This window comes from Rutilus rutilus (assembly GCF_951802725.1).
Source record: "Rutilus rutilus genome assembly, chromosome: 13".
Lineage (NCBI taxonomy): Eukaryota > Metazoa > Chordata > Actinopteri > Cypriniformes > Leuciscidae > Rutilus > Rutilus rutilus.
The window spans coordinates 10298812-10311927 of record NC_140218.1 but is presented as its reverse complement, the minus strand read 5'-3'; the positions used below and the strand labels follow the sequence as shown (position 1 = coordinate 10311927).

General features: G+C 38.2%; 1 protein-coding gene across 1 annotated transcript; it reads right to left on the bottom strand.

Moving 5' to 3' along the window:
* Positions 1-1224: 1224 nt before the first annotated feature.
* scp2b (sterol carrier protein 2b) lies at positions 1225-12909 on the bottom strand. Its single transcript, XM_084427788.1, has 5 exons — positions 12673-12909; positions 11187-11286; positions 10036-10165; positions 5149-5228; positions 1225-2591 (listed from the first exon to the last, which is right to left on the bottom strand). Exons 1-5 carry the CDS (start codon positions 12765-12767, stop codon positions 2496-2498), a joined length of 501 nt encoding a protein of 166 aa, XP_084283914.1. The 5' UTR covers positions 12768-12909; the 3' UTR covers positions 1225-2495.
* Between the last annotated feature and the right edge of the window lie 207 nt (positions 12910-13116).

Sequence of the window (13116 nt, the reverse complement as noted above, 5' to 3'; positions counted from 1 at the left end):
CTATTTTTACAAAAACTGCTTCTACGGGGCCATAACGTAAGATACAAGGTAATGGAGCCTTTTATACATTTTCGTGTTTCTTTAGAGATAAATAATGGACAAATGGAGTCTTTAAACGCCTCAGATGTAAAGTTATTCGCTGTCAAAGTGATGCCAAAATGAATGGGAGTCAATGGAATGCTAACAGCAGGTGAGGGTCCGCTAATCAATGGCGGCGCCCGGGGAAGCTTCAGTGTTTTATGAAACCCTGTCCCCCTGGTCTTTGCCGACCTCTTGTGGAAAAAAAATAACATATTTGATGACTCTAGCCACTAGATGGCCTTTTAGCATTATTTGGAGGAAATGAGCTGTTCCGCTGGGTCCTCAAGTCATTTCTCTTCAGTATGCATTCAGATAAACATGTAGACATTATAAAATAATAATTTTCAGATTGAATTTTGAGGTTTTTTAAGTTTTTCTATGTGTACAGAAGCATTCCTCGCATTCCATTCATTCACATAGGGGTCAAATTGACCCGTGAGGGAAGAATTTGTTACTTTTTTAAATTTCAACCACACAACTCCTCGAATCCACTCAATGTTTTTTGTGCATTTGTGGTTCAAGTGCGACAAAAGTCATGGGGTCTTGGACCCCTCCGATGAACACTCACTTTAAAAAAAAAAAATCTAAAAGAATTTCCTGGTCAAAAAACCCCAGAGGGAAGGAACAGGTTTAGCAGACCTGTTGTGGCAGGCAGGGCGGGGCCGAGAGCTGTGGGAACGGAGCGAGTGTTAACGATCCACACCGGTCCTGAGTCCCACGGAGGTACTCCTGAAGGATAAAAGAAGGAGTGACGACAGTGAAGGATGAGAGAGGACCAGGACTGGACTTCATGTTGTTGTTATTTTATGTTTATGTGCGGCAGTCGTCCGTGAGGGGCTGCCACTTTACTTTCGTTTTGTTGTTTAGGTTTATTTTATTATTATAGTTACATTTAACATTGGCCGGTTCCCTCCTCCCCCTTCCCTTATCAACCTTGTTACACCTGTATGCAAAGTGACTCAAATTACACTTATTACAGACTAAATCCTCTTGCAATAACCTGGTTATTGAGGTTCTCGCTGACACAATTAATATAGAGAGCTGCAGTAATGACGTATATTTCACAAACTGAAGGCTTTTCTCCTCTTATCATCATACAGAACATCATCCATCTACAGAGAGAGTGAAAACAGACACTTCCCATTTTCATGAGAAAGATTAAGTTTATTTAGTACAAAAGTATTTTAGCATCTGATGGGCAGAATTCATTGACGAGCATGAAAGAGACACACATGAAATGAAAGGATACAATAAAATATATCCATGCACTGATTTGATGGACATGTTTATAATTGGTCTGTTTTATCAAAGCAGTGAAATAGAATAAACCTAGGATAACTATAAGGATCAAAGAGAATGAATTTCAATGTTGTCGTACATTTTGACAAGACATCCATCCATCAAAGCCCAACACCATGCAGTGTGTGTGTTGATAGTTCTCACACACACACACACACACACACACACACACACACACACACACACACACACACACACACACACACTTTACCAGGCCTCACTTCCATTAAAATCCTTAAACACACCATATTTAACACCACAGATAGGCATTGGGGAAATCGATCCACACACACATATAATCGAAACAGTTATGGGTGCCAATCAAAGGAAAACCTTATCAAAGTTATCAAATCGATCTTATTAAGAACAGTATTAATTCCATAGTACTTATCAGTATCTATCAGTGATTCAACATTAAATAATTCACCCAAAAATAAGATTTCTGGCATCATTCACTCACCTTCATGTTGTTCCAAACCCATATGACTGTATAAAGTTCATAACATCTTTCGTTTGTCTCCAGAAGACTACACTGCAATTTTTTTTGCTTTTTTTAGTCTTGTTTTCCAGTACAAATAGCTAACAAAGACACAATAACTTAAAAAGCCAAATTACATGTTTTACTTTCTGAAAAACTTATCAAAACTAAGTGACTTTAAGCTTAAAACAAGAAAAAAAAAAAGTCAGAATTATCTTATTTCTCCTTTAAATTCAGTAAATGTTTCTGACCCCATTATTTTAAAGTCTTGTTTTCTGAAAAATGTAAGTAATAATGCTTTTCAAGTAAATGTATCTTGAGTTTAAATGTTTAGATATTTGTACTGGAAAACAAAAACAAAAAAATACTGAAGAAGAAAATATTTTTTTGCAACGTGAGAATATAGTGCACGAGTATTATGAACTACTTTTATGGGAAAGTTCTGGAAAGCGACGGCGAGTAAACGATGACCATTTCACTTCTGGGTGAACTATAGCTTTCCCTGTTTAGGAAGTGACTGATCACTACAGCACAGAAACACATCTGGTCTCTGACTCCTGTGCTGCTACTCTAATAGAGTGAACTCTGTGGGAGGAGCTACTCAAGGCTCCGCCCTCTCCACGCTTGGCTCCGCCTCCTACAGCTTGGCTTTGCCTGGCTGCAACTGCAGGGTTTGAAGCTTCATGGCCATTCCCATGTTTCCAGTGATCTTCAGTTTGCCCTGAAAGAACGCCTGCATGAACGAGAGGACAGGAAACCGTGATTAACATTGATTTTGGAGATCTTAACCTCCTGAGACACAGCAATTCATTTGTGGTCCTGTAGAAGACCTTTTTTGTTTGTATTAGACCTACTTAGACCTAAGTATTTTTCTGTGACTTTACATACAAAAGTTTTGTCTCAACAACATCCAGGGCTTTTTCTTTTTCTTTTTAGAGATACAAAATGGGAGGCTGTTTATAGAAAAACAGTGAAATTAACAGTGAACAATGAAATGAACATTTGGATCTGTTGATATTCAAATTGCTTCTTGTAAAACCATCTCAGAAAAATGTCAGTAAGCTTTAAAAGCAGAATGTGATTTTCTTTTACAATAAAGGCACTGATTTTGGTTTTTCAATTGCTTAAAAAAAAGATATATGCAAAAAAATGCAAGAAAGAAGACAAGTTACAATTCAGCCTTCAAAATAAATCATACAAACATTACAATAATGTCATCACTGTCTGTTAGAGTTTGACATTCTGTCAATGGAATTCTGCGGGAAACTTTCAAATTTAAATGAAAAACTGAAGAAGAAAAAAGGCTGAGACTTGAATATGAGAATAATGGCACTTTTCATTGTTTAGTTTTCATTGTGTATAGTTGTTGACCTATATTTCCCAAAAAGTAAAGACATTTTTTTTTTGTCTTATAATAACCTATAGGTAGCAGGTTAATAATCATGAATGCAGTGATTTAAAAATACTACAATATTTAAAAATCACTATATATATATATATATATATCCAAATATTGAGCATTTAAAATGTGTCTCCTGCTAAATAAATAAATAAATAAATAGTGAACTTGGATACTGAACCCGTTGAGCATCGGCAGGTTAAATGGTCTCACTTGAGCTTGTTGATTTGTATTGGGTCAAAAATGTCTTTCGCTCCATCTGTGGCTTTTCCACGAAGGGCGAAGAGCTTCGATTAGAGGAAGCGTGGAAACTTGGAGGCATGGAAAGAAACTCATTCTGATCCAGACGGGAGGCCGCACAATATCTCTCTCAACATAGGCCATTAGTATTAGAAAAGGAAAGCGAGTGTGGAGAAATTGTTCGTGGAAAAGAGTTGGCGGGTTTGAGACAATGCACAAAAGGAGGGTGGGAGGCTACACAAACTATGCTTTTAAACGCTCAAAATTGATGTCCCTGAAAGGAGAGGCCTTGAAAACAAAATATCTCCACATTTCTTTCATTCAATTGTGAATTGCAGTTTAAAAAAAAAAGAAAGATAACAACAGCACACGTGTAGCTAAAAGACAATACTGCTTTGAATTCACCGGCACATGCACTTATGCAGACCTACGCAAGTCAGAGTCAAAGAAAGAAAAACATCGGGGTTATGTGGGATGAGTCTCTGTGGTAAATCCAAACGGGAAAACTGAGACCGAGATCAGCCAAAATCATAATTATAACCATACAAATCAATTGGAAATGCCAGAGATCTGCCTTTGCAGCCATTCTAGGCTTCCCACTCTTTCCAAAACATTATTTTCCAGGATATTTTATGCAACGTATGCTTAAAAGTTAGGATACAATGACATTCGCAAACTATTTAACTTGTATTATTTGACATGCACTAGCATTCAATAATGTGGGGTCAGTCAGATTACAGAAACAGTAATATTATTACCATTTAATATAACTGTTTTCTGTGAATATAGTGTAAAATGTAATGTATTCCTGTGATCAAAGCTGAATTTTCAAGTCTTCAGTGTCACATGATCCTTCAGAAATCAGTATAATGTGATGATTTGATGCTAAAGAAACATTTATGATTATTATCAATGTAGAAAAACAGTTGCGATAAAAAAAAAAAGAAATCAGGATTCTTTGATGAATAGAAAGTTAAAAAGAGACAGATTTTTTGTAACATTATAAATGTCTTTACTGTTGCCTTTGATCAATTTAATGCATCCTTACAGAATAGAGGTATTCATTTATTTTAACAAACCAAACTTTGACCCCAAACTTTTGAATGGTAGTGTAACAGGATGTTCAAATTAATGAAAAACTGTGAATTTGGGATGTTTTTCTCTTGTTTTCTCTTACTCTTGTTTTCAGTAAAAAATATGGAAACATTCGTAAAACAAGACAAATTTACTAGATTAGCAAAACTGCACAACATTTGAAGAATAGTTTTCAGAGAATATATATTGAATTCTTGTTCAATACTCAAAAGATTTGACACAGAGAGTAAGGAATGCTTTGGTTTAATTTCTTGGTTATTATGTTGAAACAAATACTGTATTATCTGTCTTTTAGTAACTCTCTGATTGAAAAGCATCAATAAAAAGTTAAACTGATACTCAAAAGATTTTTGCTTAAATTGAGAACCAATTCCTCAAATAAATTTAGCGTGTTTAGTAAATGTTAACGTATTTTTAATGGGGGGATAAATACAGTTTTTTTAGTCCAGCTTGTAACTGAAAAGTAGGATATACGGTTGATTTTATTCTAAACAGACAGACAGACAAGACAGAGGGTTGTTTTAGTGATTTGTCTGTCTGCTTCATCACTACTTACGGTCTGTGGATTCATCTTTCCAGTCATGAGGTCCAGCAGGTCGGAGTCGGACATGGCAATAGTGCAGTCTGCTTTCTTTTCTGAGAAACACAAGAGAAGAACATTGAAGATCACAGTATACTTAAAATGATATCGAAGAACAAACTGGAGGGAAGTTATTTCAAAATCAGGCCAAAAAGAAGTTGAAAGTTGGCTCCGGCTGGTAAAGTCAAGTCAAGTCACCTTCATTTTATATAGCGTTTTTAACAATATAGATTGTTTCAAAGCAGCTTTACAGTGATAATAGGAAATTACAGTAACAGAGATTGTTTTGGCTTTACAGCAGCTCTAGAATAAAGTTATTGTCCAGCTAAAGTTAGTTTTGATTGATGTAAACACCTTTGAATATCATTATGTAATAAATGGGTGTGGCTCTGAGGCTCCGCCTTCTTTGACGTGGAAACATACTCTGTTTTGTTTCTTCTGTTCAGTCCGTCGAGGTCAGATGTCCAGAGGTAAAAAACATGAACCCACTGGAGAGCCTTAATTCTGAATGAAAGCGACTCACACCGTTTTTTTGAAGTTCAATACTGTAAAGCTGCTTGATTTTAACCAATCTACTATATAAAATGCTATATAAATGAACCTGACGTGATTTGACAGGAGTGTCGAATTGCAGAGCTGGTGCAAAAATATCCACATCACTATGGTTTCGTTTACACTGCAGGTCTTGATGCCCAATTCTGATTTGTTACCTTTATCCGATTTTTTTGACCGTCCGTTTACACATTCTTTCAACTGTGACCCATATCCGATTCATGTGTTTACACTTTCCACACTACATCGCGCATGCTTAAAGGGTTAAATTATCTTGCACAGATGGACGAACGCAAACGCTAGCTCTGCGATAAATGCAAAGTTCGCCAAACATCACCATGATTTTGAGGCGGAGGACGACGAAAAGTGCCATCATTGGAGTCTGCGCATGTGCTTCACTTATTGTGTGTGAGAGAGATCTCAGGACTGGCGGGAGCATATTGTGTTTAAATATTGGCTTTAACGAGAAGCATTGGGTCTGAAATTTTAGGATGAGCAAGACAACCTTTGATATGTTGCGTCAACGTTTATCCACATTCCACTCCTACGACGACATGACGTTTCGTCCGGCCATCCGTCCCTTTGCAGAGGCGCGTCTGGGTTTTTCTCGTCATTAAACCGCGGAGACGTTGCCTAAAGCCTCAGAAAATCCGATCTGCCCGTTTACATGACAGTCACATTGGCACATATTCAATTTATATCTAATTTATTTCCACATATGAATGAGGCCTGAAACCGATCTCGAAATATCTGAATCCATGCATTTTTTTCATGTTTACACGGTCATAGAACACATCCGATCTGTGTCACATGAGCAAAAAATCAGAATTGGGTCACATTTCACTGACAGTGTAAACGAGGCCTGCGATCAGATGCTTTCTTAACTGCTGTTTTCTCACCGCTGTTGTGTGTTTATTTTGTTATTGAGAGGAAAACGCACAGCACATATTTACATATGCGCTCCCGACAGCATTGGGATGTTTGCTAACAGTAACTATTTCTAATATCTTTTTACCCCAGTGAAGTAAAAAAAAAAAGTAAAAAAAAAAGAACGTCACTAAGAGTATATTGGGGCATTTATAGGGGTGAAACTAGCAGGAGTGAGCGGTGAAAAATACAGCTCAGCACTTGCTGCTTCCTGTCTTCCGGCATGTGTGAGCGGGTTTGATCCTAGTCATTAGACCGAACACACACTCTCACTTGCTTTCATTTCCTCTCAGCCTTCACACCAATCTCGTGGCCGTGGACAGACACACACACCTGTGAATATAGGGTATGCATTGACGTCAGCCCGATGCTCAGTATTCTCAGCCGAACTGAGTGGCAAAACATCCTGCAACATGACAGGATTTAATAGGATACTGCAAGTAAAAAAGAAGATTATCTTCTTAAATTAAAGGCAGTTGAACTTGACAGGGATCCTTAATACTCACCAAATAACCAGCAGTCCATATGGCCAGTAATCGGGTTTCCTGACATTTATATGTGTGATTTTGACGCCGAGGAATGATGCATAAAGAAAAGCCTGTGAGCGCTTAATCTGCTAGACCTGTGCTTCTCCACCATTGCACATTTTGGGTGTCTCCCTCATCAGACACCCACACACACACACACAATTCAAGTCCTGCAGTCTGTACTAATGAGCTGATGAGTTGAATACGGTGTGTTAAATGAGACATTCAAAATGTGCAGTGATGTGGAGACGCCAGGGCAGGTTTGAGAAGCACTGTGCTAGACAACACTATAAATACAATATAGGTAGATATAAATCTGGATGATCACTTATATCATTGTCATATATCGTCATATCTCCCCAGATCCCCCAGCCCTAAAACTTGTTAAAGCATTAAAGGGTTAGTTCACCCAAAAATGAAAATTCTGTCAGTAATTACTCACCCTCATGTTGTTCCAACCCCGTAAGACCCAAGAATACCATTAAGATATTTTTGATTAAATCTGAGAGCTGTTTCACTCCTTCATAGGCTTCTATGTAATTTCATTCTGCCGGCCCAGAAAAGTTAGTAAAGACATTGTTAATATAGTCCAAGTGACTGCAGTGGCTCAATCTTAAGTTTATCAAGCGACGAGAATACTTTTTGTGCGCAAAAAAATCAATTTATTCAACTCTTCATTTTCTTCTGTGTGGGCCTGAGTGAGTTCACGAGAGACACGACGCATGTGCGAGAACTGAGAAGATGAGGGTCTCGATGTCGTGTTTACAATGGTTCTAAAGTGTGCATTTCCTGGATGTCCGAATCGTGAGAAACCAACGAGAAAACGTAAAAGTGCTTTACCAATGCGGCTTACCTTTCACACTTTCCCATCAAATGATCGTGAGCGTCACCTCCTCAGTTCTCGCGCATGTGTCGTGTCTCTCGTGAACTCACTCAAACCCACACAGAAGAAAATCAATAGTTGAATAAACTGATTTTTTTGCGCACAAAAAGTATTCTCGTCACTTGATAAACTTAAGGTTGAGCCACTGTAGTCACTTGGACTATTTTAACAATGTTTTTACTAACTTTTCTGGACCCACAGAATGAAATCGTATAGAAGCCTATGGAGGAGTGAGACAGCTCTCAGATTTCATCAAAAATATCTTCATTCGTGTTGTGAAGATGAACGAAAGTCTTACGAGGTTGGAACAACATGAGGGAGAGTGATTACTGACAGAGTTTTCATTTTTGGGTGAACTATCTCTTTAAGGCATTATAGCATTTAAACTGAACACCAATGTTGCCACTCAGTGGGAGTAACACGCAGTGACTCCGCATACTGTGACGTCATTTTGAAATATCAAATAAATGTATGAAATAATTCATAATTTATTAAAATTACATTGTGTGTTTTTGTGTTCAATTAAGTTTTTGGATTTTAAAGGTACATTGTGTAATATTTAGGAGGATCTGTAGACAGAAATGCAATATCATATACATAACTATGTTTTCAGTTGTGTATAAAGACCTTACATTATGTTTCCACTACCTTAGAACCATAGACAGTAAAAGAAATGGACACAGCGACCCCATAGATTTCAACGGAGAAAAGTGAAGCAAATTAGAAGCACTCACTTCCTGATGGTCGAGCGTACTGCGCAGACTCAAACTGAGCTTGACGACGTAGATGTGACGTGAGCAACCTGCCTGACAGTTGTAAGTCTTCTAGTAGCTGTGCCAAGAGAAATCTGAATCATTCCCTTCCGAATCTTGCAGAGACGGAGAGAGTGAGTAGGAGCTGTCCATGAGCTAGGAGCAGGAGCAACTTTATGACTCTCTATGGGCTTCTCCCTTGACTTTATCAGACTTTATCAGACTTTATACCTCCACGTCCCCCCGATTGACTGCGAGCTTCTCCTCCTGTCTATACAGTAATTTCTCTACTGTGCGACAGAGAGTCGTGTGGTTATGACGCAATCGTTAGCCTATTTTTACAAAAACTGCTTCTACGGGGCCATAACGTAAGATACAAGGTAATGGAGCCTTTTATACATTTTCGTGTTTCTTTAGAAATAAATAATGGACAAATGGAGTCTTTAAAGGCCTCAGATGTAAAGTTATTCGCTGTCAAAGTGACGCCAAAATGAATGGGAGTCGATGGATTGCTAACAGCAGGTGATGGCCCCAGGGGTGGTACGCTTTCTGGATGCTGAATTACCCCCTGCTTAGAACGAGCTATTTTTATCTACACACACCGCGGGTCCCCTTACATTGAAATGCGCCGACATGTCTCTACAGTGGCCCTGAACGGACAAACGCGTTTCGTCACTATGTTGTTCTTCGTGCAAAGAAGCTAGCTAAAGTCAGCGAATAAAACACTGACACAATGATGAACAAGTAACAATAATATTCACAATAACATAGTTTTACTGAATAATTAAATAAACCTTATTTCTTAATTTATCTTTGTAAAGAAAGCTCATTGCTTATGGCGACTCTCTGCTGTCTCAGACGACGACATCACTTCCTGACGACCACCGTAACTTCTGTTGGGTGCAATTCGCAACCTCACCGCTAGATGCCACTAAAAATGACACACTGCACCTTTAACTTTTTTTTATTCATTTTAAGTGGGTTTTGGTGTGTGTGTTCTGATAATCACGGTTTTCAGAAAGACACATGAAAATGTCACACTTCTACTGGGGAAAATATCGAACCTGTCCTTCAACCTACAGCTATTTTCATGTAAAATAACTCCACCTGATCCAGGTGCGTCCAGCCCGAGACACTGACGGACTAGGAAAGGTCAGCTGTTCGCAGATGTTCGTAGCATCTGCATCCTCACCCAGAGTTAATAACAGAGAAACACACTCACCGGCATCATTGTGAACAGAGCCTTTTCCATTCTTAACATCAACGATCCAGATGGCTTCCTTTCCGTCCGGCCCGTCCTTCACCTTGAAGGCAAACACACCTCCAATCTTCTTCACAAACTGCTCTCCGTCCTACACACACACACACACACACACACACCAGAGAGCCCGTCAGTTGCACACCCGCCATAAACTGTGTGAACCGCAGCTAAACTTAAACGATGAAGAGATAACTTTACCCTCAAACAGAAATGAATGTGTAAGTTTTATTTTAAGCTACTTACGTTATATGGTAACACTTCACAATAAGGTTTCGTTTAACGACATTATTTAGCATGTACCAAATAAGAACAAAACTTCTACAGCAATCTTAGTTAATCTCAACATTTACTACTACATTTTTAAGATCCAGCTCAATCTGTTAACATTAGTTAATGCACTGTGAACTAACATGAACATGTTACATGAACACTTTTAACTAACATTGCCAAAAGATAACAATGCTGTAATCTCATTGTTTGTTTATGTTAGTTAATCCATTAATTTATGAAGGGCTGCACAATATATTGTTTCGGCATCGATATCGCGATGTGTGCATCTGAGGGTGCAAAAAAAATCAAAACATTGAGAAAATCGCCTTTAAAGTTCATGATTGTGCTGCATTCACTCACAAAAATAAATATTTGATATATTTGTCTGATTTTGAAACAATACATGGAGATTAACTATTCCTGTAAAGCAGCTAAACCCAGGTGACGAGGCTGAGCGGGTAAAGGCCTCGATTTGAGGTATAAAGCAGGTCATGAAACATTAGTTTGTGGAGGGGATGGACACATATGTTGCAGATTCATCAAAGTATGTGCTGCAAATGAAATGACATGAAAAGATAAAAACCAAGGGATTTGGGTTTAATGAAATGACGATCCTTTCAGCACCCAATAACTTTGTAGTCTGACTAAAAAGCTTTGCCATCAGCCAGCGAGGGAAAAGCAGGCCTGACAGCGGATCACTGCTGACATGATTAAAGCTGGGTAATAACTCCAATTCAGATCCATCTCGATGTAGCCTCGGGCAGAGACGCCGAGGTGTAACGAGGCTTTACCTCGACAGCCAACCATTTCAGATGAATTAACCCAAGCAGTCTTTCCCGTACCTCAAGCAACTTTTTATTGATCTCCTGGAAGACAGCGTGAGCTTTGAAGCCTTCTAGACCTGAGGATGCACTGGTCAACAGCGCCTGGATCTGTGGAGAGCTGGGAATGAAAGAGATACATGAAACACACACTCAACATATGGCTCAAGGAACAGTTCAAAGAGTTCTTCTGTGTGATCCACAGGAAAAGGAAAGCCGGACAGATATGGAACTAACATGAGGATAAGTAAATGATAGAGATGCACGATATATCAGCCACCATATCGGTATCGGCCGATATATGTTCATTTTTAATGTTATCGTTATCGGCCCGATAAGAAAACTTGGCCGATATATATTAAAACCGATAAATAATGTATTATTTCCTTCAGCTGCGACACTTCAGATGTGCACTGTTCAACCTGATGGTTTTGAATTGCTTGAAATATGATTGGTATCACTTCAAAAAAGGAAAATACAGTAAAGTGCAACATGTGCAGCGCAGATCTGTCATATATGCTACATAAAATTATAATGAGAACATTATAATTGTGTGCTTGGGACATATTAATGGTGAGACTCTCAAAAGCGATATTTTTTGGCCAATATATCAGTTTTCAAATATAAAGAATTATCGGTATGGGACAAAATTTTCATATCGGTGCATCCCTAGTAAATTATATTTGGGTGAACTATACCTTTAAGAAGTAACATGGCTTACAAGCATCCTAATCTCTTCACAATACTTTCCTCTCTCTCTCTCCCTCTCTCTCTCTCTCTCTCTCCTCATCCTGTCATAAACATATTAAAACTTCATATATTCAATCTGAAAAAAGAATAATGGGACTGTATTAGGTTCAGTACAAATATTTAAGCACAGGAAGACATCCAGACACAGATCTCTGGACGAACTGATCACACAACACACATGTGGAGTTACTCAGACTTTCCTCACATAAACATGCTGGGACAGCACGATAAAAACAAGATACACACTTTTTTTTTATTTATTTTTTTATCAAGAACATTTCAAGAACAATTGCACAACCATTGATGTTTTCTCATGGGTGAAACACACACACACACACACACACACACACACACACACACACACACACACACACAAAATCTATTTTAAATGAAAATAATGTAAATGAACACATTATATACATAATACCTTTGCACATTTACAGTGCATTTGGTATTTTAAGTGCTTGAATATGTCTCATTCCTGGGAATTTAAACAAATTTGAGCTCTAATAAACCAGGAATCCCTTTCAATCATTGGATGAATCCACTGTCATCATATAAAACCAACTGAATGTTTCATATTAGCGAATCAAATCCAGAAATCATGTAATAAATGTCTCTCACACACACAGAGAGAAGTAAATGACCTCCATAGGATGCTGTCACACTCTCTCAGCCCTGCAGAACCATCATCAAACACACACTGTGATTATAAGCACGCTGTAAACACAGGTTAGATCATCATCATCATCCTCACCTTGACACCTGTGGGACACGCATTGTTGGTGAATATGAACAGCAGACAGACAGGTGATCCGAAGGCCGCTGACAATCCAACAATCGGCGATACATTTGTATTTCTGAACGCTACTTCCGTGTTCTGTGGCCACGAGCCAGACCTGAATAATCAAACACTGATTATTCAGGTCTGGCATTATTATTCATTCACTGATCGAGAGGCAAAACTAGCATGATGTTTTTACTCGCAAAGTATGCATACAAGGAGGAAAAGACGTGCCTTTAAGCTCTCTAGTTTTGAAAAAGTCAATTTTTCATTTGCATAATGCACAAAGAAAGAACATGTACTGTAAAAAAAAAAAAAAAAAAAAAAAAAAACCTCAATTAGAGAGAAATACAAGATCACAATACTTTACTTGTTTAAGGGGTTTTATAATATTTATAATTTTTATTACAGAGACTT

Bases quoted from the DNA above. Each gene is read 5' to 3' on its own strand.
- scp2b (XM_084427788.1), bottom strand. From the start codon at position 12,767: ATGTATCGCCGATTGTTGGATTGTCAGCGGCCTTCGGATCACCTGTCT. The intron at 11,287-12,672 runs GTGAGGATGATG...TTTCATTCCCAG, and splicing joins CGTGTCCCACAGGTGTCAAG to CTCTCCACAGATCCAGGCGC. The intron at 5,229-10,035 runs GTGAGTGTGTTT...TGTGTTTCTCAG, and splicing joins CTCTGTTCACAATGATGCCG to AAAAGAAAGCAGACTGCACT.